Source organism: Cajanus cajan, chromosome 1 (assembly GCF_000230855.2).
Source record: "Cajanus cajan strain Asha chromosome 1, NIPB_CcT2T_4, whole genome shotgun sequence".
Classification (NCBI taxonomy): domain Eukaryota; kingdom Viridiplantae; phylum Streptophyta; class Magnoliopsida; order Fabales; family Fabaceae; genus Cajanus; species Cajanus cajan.
The window spans coordinates 11,605,584-11,628,293 of record NC_138517.1 but is presented as its reverse complement, the minus strand read 5'-3'; the positions used below and the strand labels follow the sequence as shown (position 1 = coordinate 11,628,293).

General features: G+C 33.9%; 1 protein-coding gene and 2 long non-coding RNA genes across 3 annotated transcripts; all 3 read left to right on the top strand.

The window, feature by feature from the left end:
• Positions 1 to 943: 943 nt before the first annotated feature.
• Positions 944 to 2,752, top strand: LOC145958253 (uncharacterized). The gene is made up of 2 exons (XR_014433944.1): positions 944 to 1,490; positions 2,471 to 2,752. It is a non-coding gene; the product is annotated as an uncharacterized LOC145958253 (long non-coding RNA).
• A 210-nt stretch (positions 2,753 to 2,962) lies between these two features.
• Positions 2,963 to 3,935, top strand: LOC145958436 (uncharacterized). The gene is made up of 2 exons (XM_083075792.1): positions 2,963 to 3,823; positions 3,906 to 3,935. Exons 1-2 carry the CDS (start codon positions 2,963 to 2,965, stop codon positions 3,933 to 3,935), a joined length of 891 nt encoding a protein of 296 aa, XP_082931918.1.
• A 3,603-nt stretch (positions 3,936 to 7,538) lies between these two features.
• On the top strand, positions 7,539 to 9,184 carry LOC145958252 (uncharacterized). The gene is made up of 2 exons (XR_014433941.1): positions 7,539 to 7,922; positions 8,903 to 9,184. It is a non-coding gene; the product is annotated as an uncharacterized LOC145958252 (long non-coding RNA).
• Positions 9,185 to 22,710: the final 13,526 nt, after the last annotated feature.

Here is a 22,710-nt window from a genome sequence, read left to right as displayed (position 1 = left end):
TCATTTTTCATATATCACACACTACCAAGAATCACACTAAGAATTTTGGATTTTTAGCTTTCGAAGTGTGCTTTAAGAATTTTCATTAGAAATTTTGTTTGGATGATGAAGTAACAATCTTTTGATAATCAAGCACTAATAGTATGATGTCTCTACTTAATCTACATGAGCAACACTAGACCAAAGTTTGGTGCTAACTATAGAGAATAGGAGTAGTTTCTTGAGATGACATAAAATCTTAGATTTTATGTTATTAGCAAAGTTAAATTAACACATCCTTTTATAGACTATTGTTAAACCTAATTTGCATCCTTATTGAGTTTGTACTATACAAGCTCAATTTTCTATCTAATTTAATTAAATCATATTTAGTCAAATCTTTGGTAATTAATTAAATCTTATTTAATTAATCAACCATTAGACTAAATCTCATTTAATTTAATGACTTTCTCTAAGTTTTTACTCAATGTGTGTGACCTAGTAGGTTCTTACTTAATTGGCAATAATATTTAAATATCATGTTGAATACAATATTAAATATTATAGACAAATATTGATATCTAGCAATGCATTATTGTATAATATTTTTTCCCTTTGTCTATATGTCTTTGATTTGAACATAAGACATAAAAGTGTCATTCTCATTAAGTTTAATCATATGTTTTTGATATCAAGGTAGATGTTAAACATGAATAGGTCCAATATCTTTTATTGGCTCATTTTGTATGGTCACACACATTTCATGGCTCACTTTATCGAGAGATCTAAGGCATAACTCTCATTATGATGGAGGGACAAATCCTTTCTACATCAATCACATCCTTCCACATAATTCATTGTAGGCTTAATTAACTACTTGTATAATTACCTTGTTATGGATAATGTTTGATAAAATCAAAGCCTACAACTTCTACATGTAGGAATCATATTGATTTCTGTAACATCCCAAAATTTTATTTTTATGTATTGAGATTCTTAGTAGATATATCATATTTTTATATACATATTTTACTATTTATATACGTATTTTACTATTCATGTATACGTATTTTACTATTTATATATACGTATTTTATTAATTACGTATACGTATGTATGAATAGTATTTTACTATGCAATTGCACAGTGAAGGGGCGGCTGAAACGTGGGCTGCGGATTCTTTCCGTTTCAAAATTTTAATTAATTTGAATATAATAATGAATAGTGCATAGTGCATAGTAATTTATAATATTATTTTAATGAATAGTGCATAGTGCATAGTAACTTCAAAATTTCTATAAATAGGGGCTTAAGGTTTTGGAAATTCAGAATTCTAGAGAGAAAGAAATTCTGGAGAAATAGAGAGAGAAAGTAAGAGAGAGAGAAGGAAAAAGAAAATAAGGTTCTGCCTAGGTTTTGAAAGAGGAGGAGAATAGAGAAGGTTCTGCCCTTGTTTCGATAATCATCTAAGAAGAAAAAGAGGAGATTCTGCCGAATTCTTTTTTATCCAGGTAAGGGGGGGAGTGGGAAACCTCGCTTGGGGGTGTTGGAGTAATCGTTAAATAGTTGTTTGTTAGATTGGCTCCCGATCTTATGCCTGTTGTTTGTTTATATGAAATATTGTTATTAATGTGCTTTGCTTTTTGCATTACTTGATTTCTTGTCCGTAGTAAATAATAACTATACTATTTTTATAAAAGAAAAAAAATGAATAAATTGTTTATTAATAAAGATATGGAAGGCTAAGCCTCCTATTAATTAATAAATATGTAATTGATGTTAAAAAAAGAATAAGTTTTAGAATAAAAATACCTATGCGAACTTATGAAGATCTTATTATGACTTGAGTATATGAAGTAAATATGAGACCTATGCGGACCTATGAGGATATGACTGTATGAAATATGTACTCATGACTTGTGACCTACGATCCATGAATGGACCGTTGAACTGTTGAACTATTGGACCGTTGGACTATTGGACTGTTGGACTATTGGACTGTTGGACTATTGGACTATTAAAGTTGGATTAATAAAATAAATCATAATTATGAAATATGAATCTTATATGTGTAATATGCTAAATGTTGAGTCTATGAATGTATGACATGCATCATATGCATATATTATTCCAGGTGTGCCGCTGAGGCCGCATACCAGTGATGCTAACAAGGTGTATGATCACCAGTGATAGGTGTGCCTTCGGGACACCAGTGATGTAACATGCTAACGAGGTGTATGAACACCAGTGATAGGTGTACCTTTGGGTCACCAGTGATAAATTCTGAAACTTTCGTATGGCGCCACATGCATACATTAGTGAGTCAAGTCAAGAAAATCATTATACATAAGCATATATGTGAGATTGATTATATATGTGAATTATATTGCGTGTGTGTGTGCTATTTAACTTTTATTTCTATACCTGCAACTAAGTGAGAAGATTCTCACTCCTCTTGTTATTCTTGTATATGTTTAAATTTATGTTGCAGGTAATCTTAATCATGAGGATGTTGGTAATGAAGTCTAGAGGCTTAAGTGGGCATGCTCTGATAGGATGTGACATCGGGCTTAGCTAGGCTTCTTTCTGGGATAATAATGTTTTATTTTCCTTCTTTTGAAATTTAAATATATTTGTATGATATCAAAAAAAATTATAAATTGATTCCTAACTAGGAGGCACTGCCACCTTTACTGGGATTAATTTATAATCTTTGTTTTATTATGACTTCTTGAGTTTGGTATAAATGTTAATTACGAATGTGCATCTTCTACCTTATGATATTTATTATCACTCTAATATATTTTTTTAATATAGTTAATGCTTATTAAGTAATTATGTTGGGGTAGAGGGTGTCACATTTAGTGGTATCAGAGCAGGTCGATTCTATCGGCCGTGAGTTATGTGTCTACTATGTTTATTGATTGTAAATATATTATGTTATAGTTGTCTGTGTTTATTAAAAGTTCTATATATCCAGATTATGGCTGGTAGAAATGATCGTGCGATTGCTGATGCTCTCCAAGCATTAGCCCAAGCTATGAACAACAACAATATGGCTGGAGTTGTTCCTAACTGGTTGGAGCAATTTCAGAAGAATAACCCGCCGACCTTTAAAGGAGGATATGACCCAGATGTTGCAATAAATTGGCTAATGGAAATCGAAAAGATCTTCAATGCTATGGAATGTCCTTTTCCTCAGAAAGTGAGGTTGGCTACCTTTATGTTTACTGCTGATGCCCATTTTTGGTGGGAAGGAGCACTTCAAAGGATAATAGATGGAGGAATGCAATTAAATTGGGAAAACTTCAAAAGAGTTTTTCTTGAGAAGTATTTCCCGGATGATGTGAGAAGCCAGAAGGAAGCTGAATTTCTCGAGTTAAAGCAAGGAAATGATACGGTGGCACACTATGCTGAAAAATTTGATGCCTTGGTCCGTTATTGTACCCATTATCATGGTGAGGGTGGCAAACGGGCTAAATGTATTAAGTTTGTGAATGGCCTTCGTCCTGAGATAAAAACCGCAATTAATTATCAAGAGATTTATCACTACCCAACGCTTGTCAACAAGAGTAGAATCTATGACCGTGATAATCGTGCACGTTCTGTCTTTTACAAGGGAGCTGGAGGTCCTATTCGTGCAGTGAATTCAAATACTTCTGGTAAGAGTAAGCCTTATTCTGCTTCTACCAGATCTCAGGGAAATATGGCTGCTGCCAATAGAACTAAATCGTCCACTGTGAACACTACTGGTAGTGTTGGAGGGTCTGTGTCTATTTCTTCAGGAAGATGTGGAAAGTGTGGACGGATCGGTCATATTAAATCAGAGTGTCGTGACAAGGAGGTTACTTGCTTCAACTGCAATGGTAAAGGACACATCAGTACTCAATGTCCTGAACCACCAAGAACACGTGTTATTGGATCAGGATCGCAAACCGAACGACCAAAGACTATAGGGAGAGTATTTGCTCTTAGTGGTGTTGAAGCTGCTCGATCAGAAAATTTGATACAAGGTACTTGTTTCATAGCTGAGACTCCTTTTGTTGTACTATTTGATTCTGGTGCAACTCATTCCTTTATTTCCATCTCTTGTGTCCAAAAACTGAAATTGCCTGTGTCTTTGTTAAATTTTGATTTAGTTGTTGAAACTCCTACTAATGGTCCTGTAACTACATCCCTAGTGTGTTTAAAATGCCCTTTGACAATTTCTGATAAACAGTTTCTAGTTGACTTAATCTGTTTGCCTCTTAGTCAATTAGATGTAATCCTTGGTATGGATTGGCTATCTTCTCACCATGTTCTTTTGAATTGCTTTGATAAATCCATTTCATTTGGTGAATGTAAGAGTGCGGAATTTCTTAGTGCTTCTGAGATTAAAACTTGTTTAAAGGAAAATGAAAGGGTATACATGATCTTATCTTCATTGACAGTTGAGACTGAGAGTAAGCTAGATGAGATTCCCTTAGTGAGAGAATTTCCTGAAGTATTTCCTAAGGATGTGTCTAGTTTACCACCCGAGAGAGAGATTGAGTTCAGTATAGACTTAGTGCCAGGTACCGCACCCATATCTATAGCACCCTATAGGATGTCTCCTAAAGAGTTAGTTGAGCTTAAGAAACAAATAGAGGAACTACAAGAGAAACAATTCATTAGGCCTAGTGTTTCACCTTGGGGAGCGCCTGTTTTATTGGTCAAAAAGAAAGATGGAAGTATGAGATTGTGTGTAGATTATAGACAATTGAATAAGGTGACCATTAAGAATAAGTATCCCTTGCCTAGAATAGATGATCTTATGGATCAACTAGTTGGAGCTTGTGTGTTTAGTAAAATAGATTTGAGATCAGGTTACCATCAAATCCGAGTGAAATCCGAGGATATCCCAAAGACTGCTTTTAGGACTCGTTATGGGCACTATGAGTATTTAGTTATGCCTTTTGGTGTAACTAATGCACCTGGAGTATTCATGGATTATATGAATAGGATCTTTCATCCTTACTTGGATAAATTTGTAGTAGTCTTCATAGATGATATCCTAGTGTATTCCAAGACCAGGGAGGAGCATGCTGAGCACCTTAGGATTGTCCTTCAAACCCTTAAGGAGAAACAGTTGTATGCTAAATTGGCAAAATGTGAATTTTGGTTGGAGAGTGTAAATTTTCTAGGGCATGTGATATCCAAGGATGGAATAGCTGTAGATCCCTCTAAGGTAGAAGCGGTTCTTGAATGGAAAGCACCTAAGTCAGTTTTTGAGATTAGAAGTTTTCTAGGATTAGCTGGGTATTATAGGAGGTTTATAGAGGGTTTTTCTAGATTAGCTTTACCTTTAACCAAGTTAACTAGGAAGAACCAACCTTTTGTGTGGAACTCTAAGTGTGAAGAGAGTTTTCAAGAACTTAAGAAGAGACTAACTAGTGCACCTGTGTTAGTATTACCTGACCCTAGCAAGACTTTTGAGGTATTTTGTGATGCTTCCAAAATGGGATTAGGTGGAGTACTTATGCAGGAAGGTAGGGTAGTAGCTTATGCGTCTAGACAACTTAAGATCCATGAACAAAACTATCCTACCCATGACCTTGAGTTAGCTGCAATAGTATTCGTGCTTAAGTTGTGGAGGCACTACTTGTTTGGATCTAGATTTGAGGTGTTTAGTGATCACAAAAGCCTTAAGTACTTGTTTGACCAAAAAGAATTAAATATGAGACAGAGAAGATGGTTAGAATTTCTTAAGGACTATGACTTTCAATTGAACTATCACCCTGGCAAAGCTAATGTTGTGGCTGACGCTTTGAGTAGGAAATCTCTGAGAGTGTCTTCCTTGATGATTATGGAATTGCGTATGATTGAAGAATTTAGGGATATGAGTTTAGGGTGTGAACTAACCCCTAAGAGTATTAGGTTGGGAACCTTGAAGGTGACTAATAACTTGATAGATGAAATTAAAAAAGGTCAGAAGATTGACCCTTTCCTATTGAGTCAAGTTGAGAAATTGAATCAAGGTGTGGAAAATGAATTTAGAATTGGAATAGATGGAGTATTGAGATTTAGGGATAGGTTGTGTATTCCTAGGGTGCCTGAACTTAAGAAAGCAATACTTGAAGAAGGACATAGGAGTAGCCTTAGTATTCATCCAGGAGCCACTAAGATGTACCAAGACCTTAAGAAGATGTTCTGGTGGCCTAAGATGAAAAAGGAAGTGGAGGAATTTGTGTATGCCTGCCTGGTATGTCAGAAAGCTAAGGTAGAACACCAAAAACCTTCAGGTTTCCTGCAACCTTTGGATGTGCCTGTGTGGAAATGGGATAGTATCTCTATGGATTTCGTAGTGGGGTTACCTAAAGCTGCGAAAAACTTAGATGCTATATGGGTCATTGTGGATAGATTGACTAAGTCTGCCCATTTTATTCCAATTAACATTAAATATTCTTTGGAAAGACTAACCAAGTTGTACATAAGTGAGATTGTAAGATTACATGGGGTTCCTACTAGTATAATGTCTGATAGAGATCCTAGATTTACTTCTAGATTTTGGGAGAGTTTGCATAAGGCTTTAGGCACTAAGCTTAGATTGAGTTCAGCCTACCATCCCCAAACAGATGGTCAAACCGAAAGAACTATTCAATCTTTGGAAGACTTGTTGAGAGCTTGCATCTTAGAACATGGGGGTAGTTGGGATAGTTTCCTACCTTTGATAGAGTTTACCTACAACAATAGCTACCATTCCAGTATTGGGATGGCACCTTATGAAGCTCTATATGGTAGGAGATGTAGAACACCTTTGTGTTGGGTAGAACCTGGAGAGAATGCTATCTTAGGACCTGAGATAGTTCAACAAACTACTGAACAAGTTAAGATGATCCAGGAGAGAATGAGAGCAACTCAGAGTAGGCAGAAAAGTTACAGTGATAAGAGGAGAAAGGACCTTGAGTTTAATGAAGGTGATCATGTATTCCTTAAAGTTACTCCTTGGACAGGAGTGGGCAGAGCACTGAAGTCCCGTAAACTTACTCCACGTTTTATTGGTCCTTATCAAATCCTTAAAAGAATTGGTGAAGTAGCCTATCAAATTGCCTTACCCCCATCTCTTTCAAATCTTCATAATGTCTTTCATGTTTCCCAACTCAGAAAGTATGTCCATGATCCTTCCCATATCATTGAGTCTGACAACATTCAGTTGAAAGATAATCTTACCTATGAAACAGTTCCTCTAAGAATTGATGATACGAGGGTAAAACAACTAAGAGGAAAGGAAATTCCTTTGGTTAAGGTCGTTTGGGGAGGAAATTTTGAAGAAAGTGCTACTTGGGAATTAGAAAGCAAGATGCGTGAAGCATATCCATTCCTATTTTCAGGTAAATTTCGAGGACGAAATTTCTAAAAGGAGGGGAGAAATGTAACATCCCAAAATTTTATTTTTATGTATTGAGATTCTTAGTAGATATATCATATTTTTATATACATATTTTACTATTTATATACGTATTTTACTATTCATGTATACGTATTTTACTATTTATATATACGTATTTTATTAATTACGTATACGTAAGTATGAATAGTATTTTACTATGCAATTGCACAGTGAAGGGGCGGCTGAAACGTGGGCTGCGGATTCTTTCCGTTTCAAAATTTTAATTAATTTGAATATAATAATGAATAGTGCATAGTGCATAGTAATTTATAATATTATTTTAATGAATAGTGCATAGTGCATAGTAACTTCAAAATTTCTATAAATAGGGGCTTAAGGTTTTGGAAATTCAGAATTCTAGAGAGAAAGAAATTCTGGAGAAATAGAGAGAGAAAGTAAGAGAGAGAGAAGGAAAAAGAAAATAAGGTTCTGCCTAGGTTTTGAAAGAGGAGGAGAATAGAGAAGGTTCTGCCCTTGTTTCGATAATCATCTAAGAAGAAAAAGAGGAGATTCTGCCGAATTCTTTTTTATCCAGGTAAGGGGGGGAGTGGGAAACCTCGCTTGGGGGTGTTGGAGTAATCGTTAAATAGTTGTTTGTTAGATTGGCTCCCGATCTTATGCCTGTTGTTTGTTTATATGAAATATTGTTATTAATGTGCTTTGCTTTTTGCATTACTTGATTTCTTGTCCGTAGTAAATAATAACTATACTATTTTTATAAAAGAAAAAAAATGAATAAATTGTTTATTAATAAAGATATGGAAGGCTAAGCCTCCTATTAATTAATAAATATGTAATTGATGTTAAAAAAAGAATAAGTTTTAGAATAAAAATACCTATGCGAACTTATGAAGATCTTATTATGACTTGAGTATATGAAGTAAATATGAGACCTATGCGGACCTATGAGGATATGACTGTATGAAATATGTACTCATGACTTGTGACCTACGATCCATGAATGGACCGTTGAACTGTTGAACTATTGGACCGTTGGACTATTGGACTGTTGGACTATTGGACTGTTGGACTATTGGACTATTAAAGTTGGATTAATAAAATAAATCATAATTATGAAATATGAATCTTATATGTGTAATATGCTAAATGTTGAGTCTATGAATGTATGACATGCATCATATGCATATATTATTCCAGGTGTGCCGCTGAGGCCGCATACCAGTGATGCTAACAAGGTGTATGATCACCAGTGATAGGTGTGCCTTCGGGACACCAGTGATGTAACATGCTAACGAGGTGTATGAACACCAGTGATAGGTGTACCTTTGGGTCACCAGTGATAAATTCTGAAACTTTCGTATGGCGCCACATGCATACATTAGTGAGTCAAGTCAAGAAAATCATTATACATAAGCATATATGTGAGATTGATTATATATGTGAATTATATTGCGTGTGTGTGTGCTATTTAACTTTTATTTCTATACCTGCAACTAAGTGAGAAGATTCTCACTCCTCTTGTTATTCTTGTATATGTTTAAATTTATGTTGCAGGTAATCTTAATCATGAGGATGTTGGTAATGAAGTCTAGAGGCTTAAGTGGGCATGCTCTGATAGGATGTGACATCGGGCTTAGCTAGGCTTCTTTCTGGGATAATAATGTTTTATTTTCCTTCTTTTGAAATTTAAATATATTTGTATGATATCAAAAAAAATTATAAATTGATTCCTAACTAGGAGGCACTGCCACCTTTACTGGGATTAATTTATAATCTTTGTTTTATTATGACTTCTTGAGTTTGGTATAAATGTTAATTACGAATGTGCATCTTCTACCTTATGATATTTATTATCACTCTAATATATTTTTTTAATATAGTTAATGCTTATTAAGTAATTATGTTGGGGTAGAGGGTGTCACAATTTCAAGTTGAAGGACTACTCTACTATAGTCGCCATGAGAAACACTTATGACACTTGCATAATTATTATGAAGTCTTCTCATAGTGAGCCCATTCAATATAAATATTACTCCTAATATTTATACATGTGTATCTGACTTAATATCTCATGTCTATGACCTGTAAGATGCGGTCATCGATCAACTCATACAACAGTTTCAATGTATTATTACCGTTCTAGTTAACAATAATACTTGATTATGAATAATTTATAAATGGTGTTCTTTATTTAAAGAATCTCTAAATCAAGTCACACTTTGATATATCTTAGAACAATAGTTTATTCTAAGGACATTACAATGTTATAGTAATACAATAACTAAAATGATTAAAATATATTTACATCAAAGTCATGATAAATATAAAGGATTAGCTATTAGGACTAACTATAACACTACCAAATGTGAATACCAAAAACGATTATTAAAAGAAGTATCTCTTATATATATTAGTATATACTAGTTAGATCTTAATGTATTTTTATTTAAATAAAATTAAAATGTAAAAAAAGAAAAAGAACGAGTTCAATTTAAAACACATATTTTAACGGTTACAATACAAACAAAGTTGGTTTAGTTTAAAATTTTTGTGTTTACACATTATTGGCGGTTTTATTTAAAGGAAATTTTTTGTTATTAAATAAGAGATTGTAGGAACAAATAAAGGAAAGTTAATATAGTTAAAGGGTAAATATGTCTTAAAAAATGTTTAACAAAATAGTATTTTCTTTATTTTTGTTATATATATAGAGAGAGTCAAAATTTGTTGGGTGTAAGTCTAAACACTTACACCAAATTTTATATATTTAATAACTTTTTGTATAATACAAATTTATTCAATCAATTGTTGAATTATGTGATATTATATTCAAAATCATGATATCAAATTTCACATAATTTGAATTTTCAATGTATGTTATCAAAATATGGATATTTACATATATTTTCAAAGTATCATAATATAAGTTAAAATAAAATAATGTGATGAACAACTAAATAATTTTAGAATTATGTGAAGTTTGATATCTATGATCTTAAATATAATATTACATAATTCAATGATTTGATTAACTAAATTTGCATCCAAAAAATTATTAAAAATATAATATTTGTTGTAAGCGTTTAAACTTGCACTTAGTGTCATTACGACATATATATATATATATATATATATATATATATATATATATATATATATATATATATATCATAATATTTTGACATCATGTGTTAATCTATAAACATTAACATATTTTATATTTTTAATAATTTTTTTATAATATAAATTTAATTATTAAATTATATGATATTATATTGATAATCATATGCATCAAATTTGACATAATTTAAAATTTTCATATAATATTTTTTCGATAATAAACATTTAAATATATTTTAAATATTATATTACACATATTCATTGTTGAGATATTATGTTACATAAGGAACTGATTGGTGAAACAAGTTCTACATTAAATCAAAAGTTATATATAAAATCCATTACGTATTGTAAATATAATTAAACTCAAAGACTACTCTAAACTTAATCACCACTATAATCAAATTTACATTTACTTATAACATGCACTTTGCATTAGAGAATTGGACACCTTGATAGGCTTATTTCAAACCATTATTTGTTGATAGTGAAAATCTGTTTTGTATATATTATTATTGAAAATCTTATGAATAATTATAAATATTTATAGATTTTTTTATTCAATCATAGCCTCAAATTTAGTATTTATACCGAAATTGTAATCTAGCGAACATATGATAAATGGCTTTCACACATTCAAAATGCCTACAGTTAAAATTATTTCTCAAATAGTACATAATCATTTTCAACTTATCCATCTTGTGTAAAAAAAATACTTTAAAAAAATCAAAATTTTCTTATTTATTCAAAGTTTTATCTCTCTCTCTTTTTAATATATTATCTTGTTTTAACTATTTTTATTTTTAAATAAATGATAGACTAGATAGTTTTACAATATCTTTCTATCTGACAATATGATTAGATATAACAATTTTACACATTTGTCCTCTTTAAATTTAACGGTGTAAATATTGTTTTCTAAGATAACAAGCTATATATATATATATATATATATATATATATATATATATTTTACATGATTTAATTAGAATGCTTTGTGTACTAGTAAGTCCATTCGGCCACCTGATTCGGCCGTTCGGCCACCTGTTGGCCGACACCCAATCAGCACCTGAATGGCCGAACCAGGTGGCTGATTGCCATTCGGCCACTAAATGGTCCATAGGCTCAGATTTCTATTAATAAGAATCAAGGATTGACTCATAATCAAGGATTAAGAGCTAATCACGCCAGCAAGCCGATTAGAGGCGTATTACCTAATCTGGTAATCTTGTTGCAGGGCCCATGGGAATCCGGACCCATAAATGTCAGTATAAATAGCGCATGTCACAAGGTAACATCACTGTTCATTAATTACTATCGATACTCGTGCTTATCCTGATTTGAGCATCGGAGTGCCTTTTGTAGGTACCCTCCACGCATTGGAATATTCGCTTGGAGCTCCCGTTCAGCCCTCAGAATACAAGAAGATTACTAGTGTGCCCTTCAGATAAGTACACTTTGGTATTATAAATTTTATATTTCTCGTAATTATTTATCCTCATGTAATTTAAATTTATTAATTTTTATAATAATTATTTTAAAGACTGCATTCAATTTGGTAGTATAAAATAAGTCAAAGTAAGTCAAAACATGCTAGACAATAAGAATCATGATATATTGGAATAAAAATGTGTAACGCAGTTGGTAGATTGGAACAGGGCGTTCCAAAGTTGGAACGGACCGTTCCAAACTACTAGAACAAGGTTGATTTAATAGCCTAGAACGGGTTGTTCCCAAACTGGAACAGGCCGTTCTAGACTACTAAATATTCCTGTAAATCCTAGTTGAGAACGGGTCGTTCCAAATATAGTTGTTGTGAGTTAAATTAAACTCCAGAATGGGTCATTCTGGTTTAAGAACGAGTCGTTCTGGACGTGCCAGAACGGGCCTTCTGGTTTCAGAACGGGCCGTTTTGCATGTGAATTTTACACATGACGAAGGAGCTCAAAACGAGCCGTTCTGGATTCAAAACGGGTCGTTCTAATCACTCCTGACCTCTATAAATAGGGGTTGAGGAGGGGGAGAAAAGGGGAACATAGAGAGAAGTTTTAGTGAGAAGGACTATGGGCCAGGAAGCTTGCTTTTGGAAGATGGAGGTTCCCGGGTTGAGTTTCGGAAGGAAATTTCACTTCTTCTCAACTCTTGGCAATGCTGAGCCAATCTTCAGGTTAGGGAAGCTTCATGCATTATTTTCCTTGAAAATGGTTAAGTTGTTGGGTGCGGATTGAGTTAAAAAGTCGGGTTTTGTTATTTGAAAGAAAAGAGATGATTGATTTGAATTAGTGGTTCACTACTAGAATTTCTCTTATTACATGCGACTTTTCCTGCGAGTTTTTCATAAAAATTTGCAGGAAACGTTGTTCTTGCAAATTTTCCTGCAAAATTTTATCTGCAGGTAATACCTTCATGGATAATATTTTTTTGCGAATTTTAAAATTCGCAAGAAATTTTCCAGCAAAATTTCTTGCGGAAAAAATTCGCAGGAAAGTTTCTTACAAAAAAAAATTCGTAGGAAAGTTTCCTGCGAATTTTTCGGAAGAAATTTTGCAGGAATATTATTTACGAAAAAAATTAAAGAAATTACTATAAATTCTATCAATAATTTTTCAACTTTCAAATGCTCACAATGAATTCGTCCGAAACATTTGTTTCCATTCCTCCAACATGTGATTTATAATCTTTTAAATTCTAAGATTGTAGATTATAAGCCTAACACAACCATATAAATCAACTTGTAAGGTAAATGTTACCCCAACTTATATACTCTTTAATTACTTTATTTTTAATCGATGTGGGGCTTGAAGTTTTTTTTAAAATATTGAACTTATAAATTTAAATATATATTTTTTATTTTTCTTGCGGATTAAAATTTGCAGGAGAATCTGCAGGAAAAGTTACTTGCAAAATTTTTCTACCATTTAGTAAACATTACTTGCGAATTTATTTTTGCAAGAAAATCTGCAAGAAACAAAATAAAATTCTTACAATACTTTCTGCAAATTTTTACCATGGAAAAAAAATCTGATTATTAAAATTGTAGCAAAATTTGTAAGAAATATTTGTAAATTATTTTTTTCTACCATTTAGTAAACATTACTTGTGAATTTATTTTTGCAAGAAAATTTGCAAGAAACAAAATAAAATTCTTACAATACTTTCTGCAAATTTTTACCATGGAAAAAAAATTCTATGATTATTAAAATTGTAGCAAAATTTGTAAGAAATATTTGTAAATTATTTTTCGCAAATAAATTCGCAAAAAATTTCTGCGAATATTTTTTTTCAGGAAAATTCACAAAATATTTTTGCAAATATTTTTTTGCAAGAAAATTCGTAAAAAATTTCTGCAAATATTTTTTTGCAGGAAAATTTGCAAGAAAATGACATTTTTCTAGTAGTGGTTGCATGTAGTTGTTCTTGTGTTTCAGAAGTTGTTTATAACGTGGTTAAGTTGCTAAGTTGCTTGATGAAGATGAGTTGAATAGTTGTTGACTTACGTTGTTTATATGTTGTGTATTTGGTGAAACTAAGTGGTTTTTATGTTGTTTACTATTGAATTATTAATAAGTTGAGATGTATAAGTTGAAGTAATTCATTTTTGTAAAGTTGATATTGTGTTAACTGTAGTTGTTTAATTAAGTAGTATAAAGATGTCTATTGCTATAAAGTTGAAAGTTGCCTATTGTTGTAAGATACCTATTGTTGTATTGCTGTAAGTTGCCTATTATTGTATTGCTATAAGTTGCCTATTGTTGTATTGCTGTAAGTTGCCTATTATTGTATTGCTGCAAGTTGCCTATGGTTATAAGATGTCTATTATTGTATTGTTGTAAGTTGCCTATTATTCTAAGATGCCTATTGTTGTATTGTTGTAAGTTGCTCATTGTTGTAAGATGCCTATTGTTGTATTGTTGTAAGTTGCCTATTGTTGTAAGATGCCTATTGTTGCATTATTGTAAAGTTGTAAAGTTGTTTATTGCCGTAAAGTTGTAAAGCTGTCTATTGTTGTAAAGCTGAAAAGTTGGGGACATATGGTGAAGATATATGTCCTATGTTGAGATACATAGTACTAAGGAGATAAGTTGAAAGTTATTTTAAAGTTGAATTCCTTAGTACTGTGTGGGCGACATGGAAGTAGTCGATCAATGTCATGGTTGAATGACCAATTTGAGTAAGGTATCTAGTTAGAGATGTAGTCTTTGACTAGGTACTGGAGGGTGCGTGGTACTTGGAGGACAGTGGGTGGGCTAACTCCATATGTGGATTGGTGATGCTAGCCAAGGCCGTGGTAGGCTCATACCCAAACCCTTTTTGTCCTGACAGTAGTACTGGACCTCCGAGTCTAAGTGGCACACCTGAGTAATCACCTATTGTTGTCTATACCTAGTTCTCTTTGGAGTTCCTAACAATGTCCTATACCTAACCTGGTTGAGATAGGTCAAATGCTGGATTCGGTAGGGTTTATGCCACCTAGACTGCTCAACCTCAGTTGTTGGAGATCTCCTAGTTATATATGCGTGACGACGCATTAGTTGATGTTGCATGGGTTGTTGTATTCAAGTTGTATATAATGTTGTATGAATGAGTTGATAGTTGAGCTATTGTGATAAATACTATGTAATTGTGTTGTGATTAGTTGTTGATCACTAGGACTAGGAGAGATGTTTTCGAAGTTACTCATCCCATTGTGTGGATTGACATAGTTGTGGTGCTCTGAGAGCCCAATTTGTTGAAAAACCCTGATGAGTCATTATTTTCCCCTATTTTCTTACCTTTCTGTACTTATTTTAATCTCTGATTTGCGCTTAACTGTTGATTATCTCCACTGTTTTCTATTTGGGCTTTAATTGGACCGGTAATTCATATTTTAACTAATTTGAATTTTCAGAATCTAATTATTCCAAAATTTTATTTTCAGGGCAGTTTAATAATTATTCGGGCTTGGAATTAATTTCTGGACTTCAAGTGGAGCTGTCACGTCATCTGCCATGTCATCGCTGCACCATTTTCCACCTCAACATTCATTTTTAGTTGTAGGCTATTTTATTCTCTCTTGGGTCAGACTTGTATTTTTGTTTGGGCCCAATTTCGTTTTAGGTCTAGGTTAGGGTTAGGGATGACTTGGCAGCCACTAACATGAGAGGTTGATGTAGCCTACGTGAACAGTAGCCACCACCCTCATTCTTTACGTTTATTTTCTCTGGAGCTACAATGTTCTTACGTTTTGGTTCTCTGTTGCTTTCTTTTACTTTTGGCTCTCTTTAGCTGCCATTTTCGTTTTACTTTCTTCTTCTCTTCTTATTATGTATGCATTTTTGTATCTGAACTGAACCTGAACCATTTGCATTGAAGAAATACTTTCGTTTCCATTTCCGTTTTCATTTCCATTTTCGGTTTCTGTTCCATTTTCGTTTCTGTCTGTATTATTTTTGTTTCTGTTCCATCTTAATGGAAGGCTAAAACCCCAGGGGTTGAGCAGATTGCAATCTCTTATTGAGGTTTTATTTATATTTCCACTCTAATCTGTGTTCTGCTTAGTTCTTCTTCAATGAACCTTTGAAACGTTTTTGACACCTGTTCATGCTTAATGAATCAGGTTGGTCACAAGTTGCTTAATCTTGTGGAGAGGTTTAATGTTGTATACGTTTGCTTAATTCGTGTAGGGAAATCTTGAGTTAATCTTCGCTTAGTTGGTTAACTCGGATGGAACAAGGATTAAGTTATGAACAGAGAAATCTTTTGAGAACCAGGGATAAAACAGTTGCAATTCAAACAGGGAGCCAATCTGTTTTACTAGTTGTGTTTTATTTCGTTTTATTGTGTTATAAACTAAAAATCTGAACCAAACCCCCCACTTCGTGTGTTTAAGCCTTTAGCAGTAAAAGAAGGTCCTTGGGAGACGACCTAGGAGTCACTTCCTAGTACTACATTTAATTGTAATTATTTGACCGGATACGGCTCCGATCAAATTTGGCCTCCTTGGGAAGTTGTCCCTTGGAGTAGATGTTGTGTTGTTCTCCTCTAGGACTTAGTTGATCCCGTGTGTGGGCAAGGTCGAGGCACACGTATATGAAGCGACCACGGTATAGGGGCCAGGCCGAGCTATACCGATTACGAGCGGCCAATTTGAATTAAGTGTGATATGTTGAAAATGTTGTTGCTAGTAGATGACATTGTATATCTATTGTTGTAGATGTTGTGTTGCTTTAAGTTGCAAGTTGAAAGTAGAATTAATTCTATTGCTGTTTTTTATATGTTGATGCTATTTTTTTTGTTTATTGTTGTGAGCTTACCCTAGTGTGTTTTCCCTATGTGGTTGGGACTGCGATGACCATACCTTGGTATGCGAGCAGATCAAGATAGGTGCTCTACTGGATTGGGTGAGCTTCGAGACTTAGGAGGAGGGCTAACGTTGTAGTTAGTTGATTGGTAGCTTTTGACTACCTAGTTATTGTATAGGGTATTATTTCCCTACTTTCAGTTATATATATCTTACGAGGCATTTTAGTTGTGTATTCTCATTATATATATAATTGTTTAGTAGTGAGATTTTATTTTTATACTTATATTTAGATGCTATAGACAGTGTGAGACCTAGCGGGTCGTTACAAAATACAATTTTATTGTTTAAATATTATATTAAAATGAAAAATATTCTATTTTGTTTTAAAAAGAAGACAAAACAAAATAAGTTATAACTTTCAATGCTCCTATTATTCTCACTTCGAAAATATTTTGTGTTTTACTTTAATTTTATGTCTTACTTTAAATTTTTTATAGAAAAATATTTCGTTGTGTAAAATATAAATTAAAAAATGTTTTGCTTGATTGTTTCCTTTCCAAGTTAATTACTTCTTTTATATATATATATATATATATATATATATATATATATATATATATATTTTGAATTCATGTTTTTATTCATATGCAAAATTTTATATAATTATAAAACTATTTGATAATTCATCACATCACTTTAATGATATTTAAATTATATATAAATATTTATTGTTACATAATATACATATAAAATGTGTAAAACAAAGCATATATATATAAATTTAAATCATATGAAATTTGATATTCATGATCACGAGTGTAATGTCACATAGATCAACATTTGGTTTGATTAAATTTCTATTCTATAAAAAATTATTGAGGATGTTTGATGAAGTTGTCTTGAGAAGATGAAGCTTCGATTATCCTCTTGACTTCTCCTTGCTTCACAATGTTTCTAGGGGTCTTCAAATGCATGGAAGCACAAAATATAGAGGTTATTCTCTATTTTGGTGCACCACTCTCCAAGGAGGAGAAGAAAGGAATAGATGTCACATAACCGCATTAGTATTAGTGGTATGCTAACTTGAGAGACATATAAATTAACATGGTCATCAAGGTTAAAGGTCACATCATACTTGTCTAAGCCCAAGTTCTTCCATCCTTTAGGGAGGGGTACTCCCATGATTTCATTAGTGAAGGGATGCTTGTGAAACTCCTCAAGAATGACAACAAAATGGGGTATCAATGTCCCAACTTGATGAGACACCCAAGTGATTTGGATCCCTCAAGTGATCGACACTACATTAGAAGGAAAACTAGAGTTACACAAAGAGTTACATAAGTTTAGCCACCAAGTGGGATCATTCTTAGTGGTGATAATCTTGGTACCTGCTTGTGACTGCTTAATTAGTCATTACATTTCAAAGTTTGTTGAATTTATGTCATTTTTATTGTTGTTCACTTTGTTCACGTAACTGTTGTAGCTCCTTTTGCAATTATTCCAACATGTGAGTTTTATTCGGTATCTCTTGGTGTTGGCATGGTGATTTGCTTGTGTCCTACCATCTGCTAATTAATAAAGACCATAGGAATAATTTTTCTACAACCCCATGATGGGTGCCAAATGTACTTGATGGAAAAAATACTTGTCTTCGTCCAAAGTCTTCAATCTTCAGTCTTTAGTTCTTAGATTGGTAGTTGTTATCGTTAATGAGCATACCTTTTGAAGGTGAAATGCAAGTATATATATAGGAGAAAAGATGTTACTATTAATCGATAGGACATTTAAGTGCATTCGAGATCGTTTATTGTCATGTAATGGTTGGACGTTACCATTGGCCAGACAACCATAAAGCTAGAGTCTTCAGTCTACTAAGGACTATTCAAGTTACTGTGACACCCTTACTACCCCAACATATATATTGTAATAATAAAAGCTTATAAATAAAATTTTTTATTTCGGTAAAAGGGTTCACATGAGAATCTTCAAAATTATCCTTCAATAACCACAATAACAAAAATGAAACGCAAGAGTTTTCAAATTGTTTTCAAAAATAACATTTACAATAAAAACCTATGTTCTAAAAATCCTTTGCCCCGATGTCACAATATCAGAGCATCTCGACAATTTAACCACTCGTAGCCAGATCTTCCTCACCTAAAATATCCACAAATCGCACGGTGAGAAAAGAAAACATCTATATATATAGCACATAAGAAAACACAACATATTATCTCATTAAAATTTAATATTTATAAATATTTCAGCATATCGTATTTTAATCAATTATGCATTGTCATCACGTCATAATTCTCAATCACACCAATCATCACAAATCTTGCACTTCACACTATGCCAAGGTCACGCTACCCATTTAACAATCTTGGGTCGTGCTCACCCCTGATATAACATTGTGCCAAGGTCACGTTATCCCTATCCTAGGGCCGTGCTCACCCCTAACATGTTAACCAAGGTCACGATACCCACGTAACAATCCAGAGCCGTGCTCACCCCTGATATAACACTGTGCCAAGGTCACATTACCCCTAACCTAAGGCCATGCTCACCCCTGACATGTTAACCAAGGTCACGATACTCATGTAACAATCTCGGGCCGTGCTCACCCTTGGTCATAGGTGTGAAGAACCACAACCACATCTCATTCACATTCCACACAACATCTCATAGTTTAATTCCATAAACATATCAGATAAGTCCAAAATAATGGGTTTCATACATATCAAGCAATTCACATTTAAATCGTCAATTTTTATCAAATAATATAACAATGATATTCATAAATTAATATAATAATCAATAGAATTAGTAATTTAATATAATTGCAGCATAAATAGTAAAACCCCCTGTAGACACCCAATTTCGTCCGGGGTATACAAATAACAAGATAGGACATCAGAGGGCCCAAAGGCCCAAATCAATTTTTAGTGGCCCGGAACGGGCCGTTCTCAATCAGAACGGGCCGTTCTGGGCTTCCAAAAAAGCCTAAAAATTTAGGTTGGAACGGACCGTTCTAGACCAGAACGGGCCGTTCCAAACTAATCAAGGAGGCTAAAATGTGTACCTTAGAACAGCCGTTCTGAAATCAGAACGGCCCGTTCTGGGGAACCAGAACGGCCCGTTCTGATTTCAGAACGGGCCGTTCCAGGGTACATGTATACTGCACAACGTTCGGATCCGGAACGGGCCGTTCCGGCCCACAGCTGATGCCTATAAATAGAGAATCTCGGCCAACAGTAAAGGGGACTCCAAAATTTTGTCTAGAGCTCGAAATTTCTCTCTTCTTCTCTCTTTTTCTCACTCTTTCTCTCTCTTGTATTTCTTGAGAGTTTGTGAGGTATTGTAGTGTGAAAAGGTCGCCACAAAGCACCTAGAATCACCATTAACAAAGCTTGATACGAGGTATTTCAGTCAATCTTCTTCTCTCTCTTTTATTTTGCATCTTTATCTCTTTTTTTTTGTTATAACAAACTTCATAATGTAGATATTTTAGGGTTAATCGTTTAATTTATATTTTAAATATGTAAATAAATATTAATAAAGGGGATTCAATATTTAATTTATTAATTTTTATCATATTAACTTCATCATAGGGTACCGATTGAGGGCGTTGTAGGGGTGCTTAATACCTTCCCTACACGTAACCGACCCCCGAACCCAATTCTGGTTATCAAGGCCATTATTGGATCTTTAAAAACCTTTTCTTTTTTTCAATGTTTTGAGTAAAATGTTGGTAGCGACTCCATGAACCTATTTTCAAAACCATTAATTAAGGATTAGTCTGGTATCCGGGCATTCCTTAATTAATGAGACTTTTAAAAGGATGTCTAAACCATACGTCGCAAGATCGGAAATTTTCGGGTTGCGACACCCCCAATTGTTCCAAAACCTAGCTCACAGGCACTTTTCTATAATTTCGTTCTCTCTCCCAGATCATTATTCTTACAATTTAAATATATATTTTTAATCCTCAACACATACGGAATCTAATGGTATAATTAATTCCTCAAACAGAAATAATCCAATTTTTCCAAAACCTAACCTACAGGCACTTTTCTACAATTTCGTTCTCTCTCCCAGCTCATCATTCTTACAATTTAAATATATATTTTTAATCCTCAACACATACGGAATCTAATGGTATAATTAATTTCTCAAACAGAAATAATCCAATTTTTCCAAAACCTACTACACTTTTCTATAATTTCGTTCTCTCTCCTAGAGCATCATTCTTACAAACAAATCATATATTTATTGTCCTAAATATATACAGAATCAAATAATGTCAATAATTCTTCAAACATAAATAATTATAAAATTACTCATAATCTTAAGGGATTCTTCCTCTACCCAATTCCCTCATGTAACTCTATACATAAATAATTCCCTTTTCCCCCGTACCTGGATATGTAGAAGCTGAATCTAGATATGTAGAAGCTGAATCTAGATATGTAGAAGCTGAATCTACACTAGATCTGGTTGATCTCCCTCGCTGGGTTCCCCTCGGTCTGAAGCAGAAAGTAGAGGAAAGAAGAGAGAGAGAGTAGAAGAAAAGAAATTAGAAATGAGAGGTGTGCTTTTTGGGAGTGGCAAACAACTTTATTTATAGGCATTCTACGCCGGGACGGCCTGTTCCAAATCCGGAACGACCCGTTCCGGACCCTTAAAACGTGGCTAAAAATCACATCCAGAACGACCGTTCTAAAACCAGAACGGCCCGTTCTGGTGTGCATTAATTACTCCCAACGGCCATAATTTTAAGAACGCCCCGTTCCAAGCCCGTTCCTATTTAGGGTTAAAGGCAAAATTAATAGTCCAGAATGGCCCGTTCCATCTTGAGAACGGCCCGTTCCAATTCTGGAAAGGCCCGTTCCGAGCTACTAAATCACATATCTTTTGGTAGTTTGGAATGGCCCGTTCCAATTCCGGAACAGCCCGTTCCAAGCTACTAAATCACCCCAATCACCTTTATAAAATTACAAAAATACCCTTAAAATAAAATAAAATTAAAATAAGAAAAATGGGGTGTTACAATTCTCCCATCCTTTAAGAAATTTCGTCCTCGAAATTACCTGAAGCAAATAAAAATGGATATGAAGCTTTCATCTTCTCCTCTAACTCCCAAGTAGCACTTTCAGGTGTAGCTCCTCCCCAAATAACTTTCACCAAAGGAATTTCCTTACCCCTAAGTTGCTTCATCATTCGATCCTCGACTCTCACCGGGGTAGCTTCCACAGTTAGATTCTCCTTAACCTCAAGATGATCTGACTCAATCACATGCGAAGGATCATGGATGTATTTCCGAAGTTGGGAAATGTGGAAAACATCATGGAGATTTGACAGATTAGGAGGCAAAGCAATTTGGTAGGCAACACTACCGACTCTTTTTAGAATTTGAAAAGGACCAATAAATCGAGGAGTAAGTTTTCTGGATTTCAATGCCCTGCCAACCCCAGTCCACGGAGTGACTTTCAAGAACACATGGTCACCTTCTTGAAATTCCAAGTTCTTCCTTCTTCTGTCAGCATAACTTTTCTGTCTACTCTGAGCTGTCCTCATCCTTTCTTGTATCAATCTAACCTTATCAGTGGTTTTTTGCACAATCTCAGGTCCTAAGATAACATTATCACCAGGCTCGCACCAACATAAAGGGGTCCTACATCTCCTACCATACAAGGCTTCATAAGGTGCCATACCTATACTAGAGTGGTAACTATTATTATAGGTAAACTCTATCAAAGATAAAAGACTATCCCAACTAACCCCTTGGTCCAACACACAGGCTCTAAGCAAATCCTCTAAAGATTGAATAGTCCTCTCAGTCTGACCATTAGTTTGAGGGTGGTAAGCTGAACTAAGTCTAAGTTGGGTCCCCAAAGCTCGTTGTAGGCTCCCCCAAAACCTAGAGGTGAATCTAGGGTCTTTGTCCGACACTATACTA

Bases quoted from the DNA above. Each gene is read 5' to 3' on its own strand.
- LOC145958436 (XM_083075792.1), top strand. From the start codon at position 2,963: ATGGCTGGTAGAAATGATCGTGCGATTGCTGATGCTCTCCAAGCATTA. The intron at 3,824-3,905 runs GTTACTTGCTTC...TTATTGGATCAG, and splicing joins CAGAGTGTCGTGACAAGGAG to GATCGCAAACCGAACGACCA.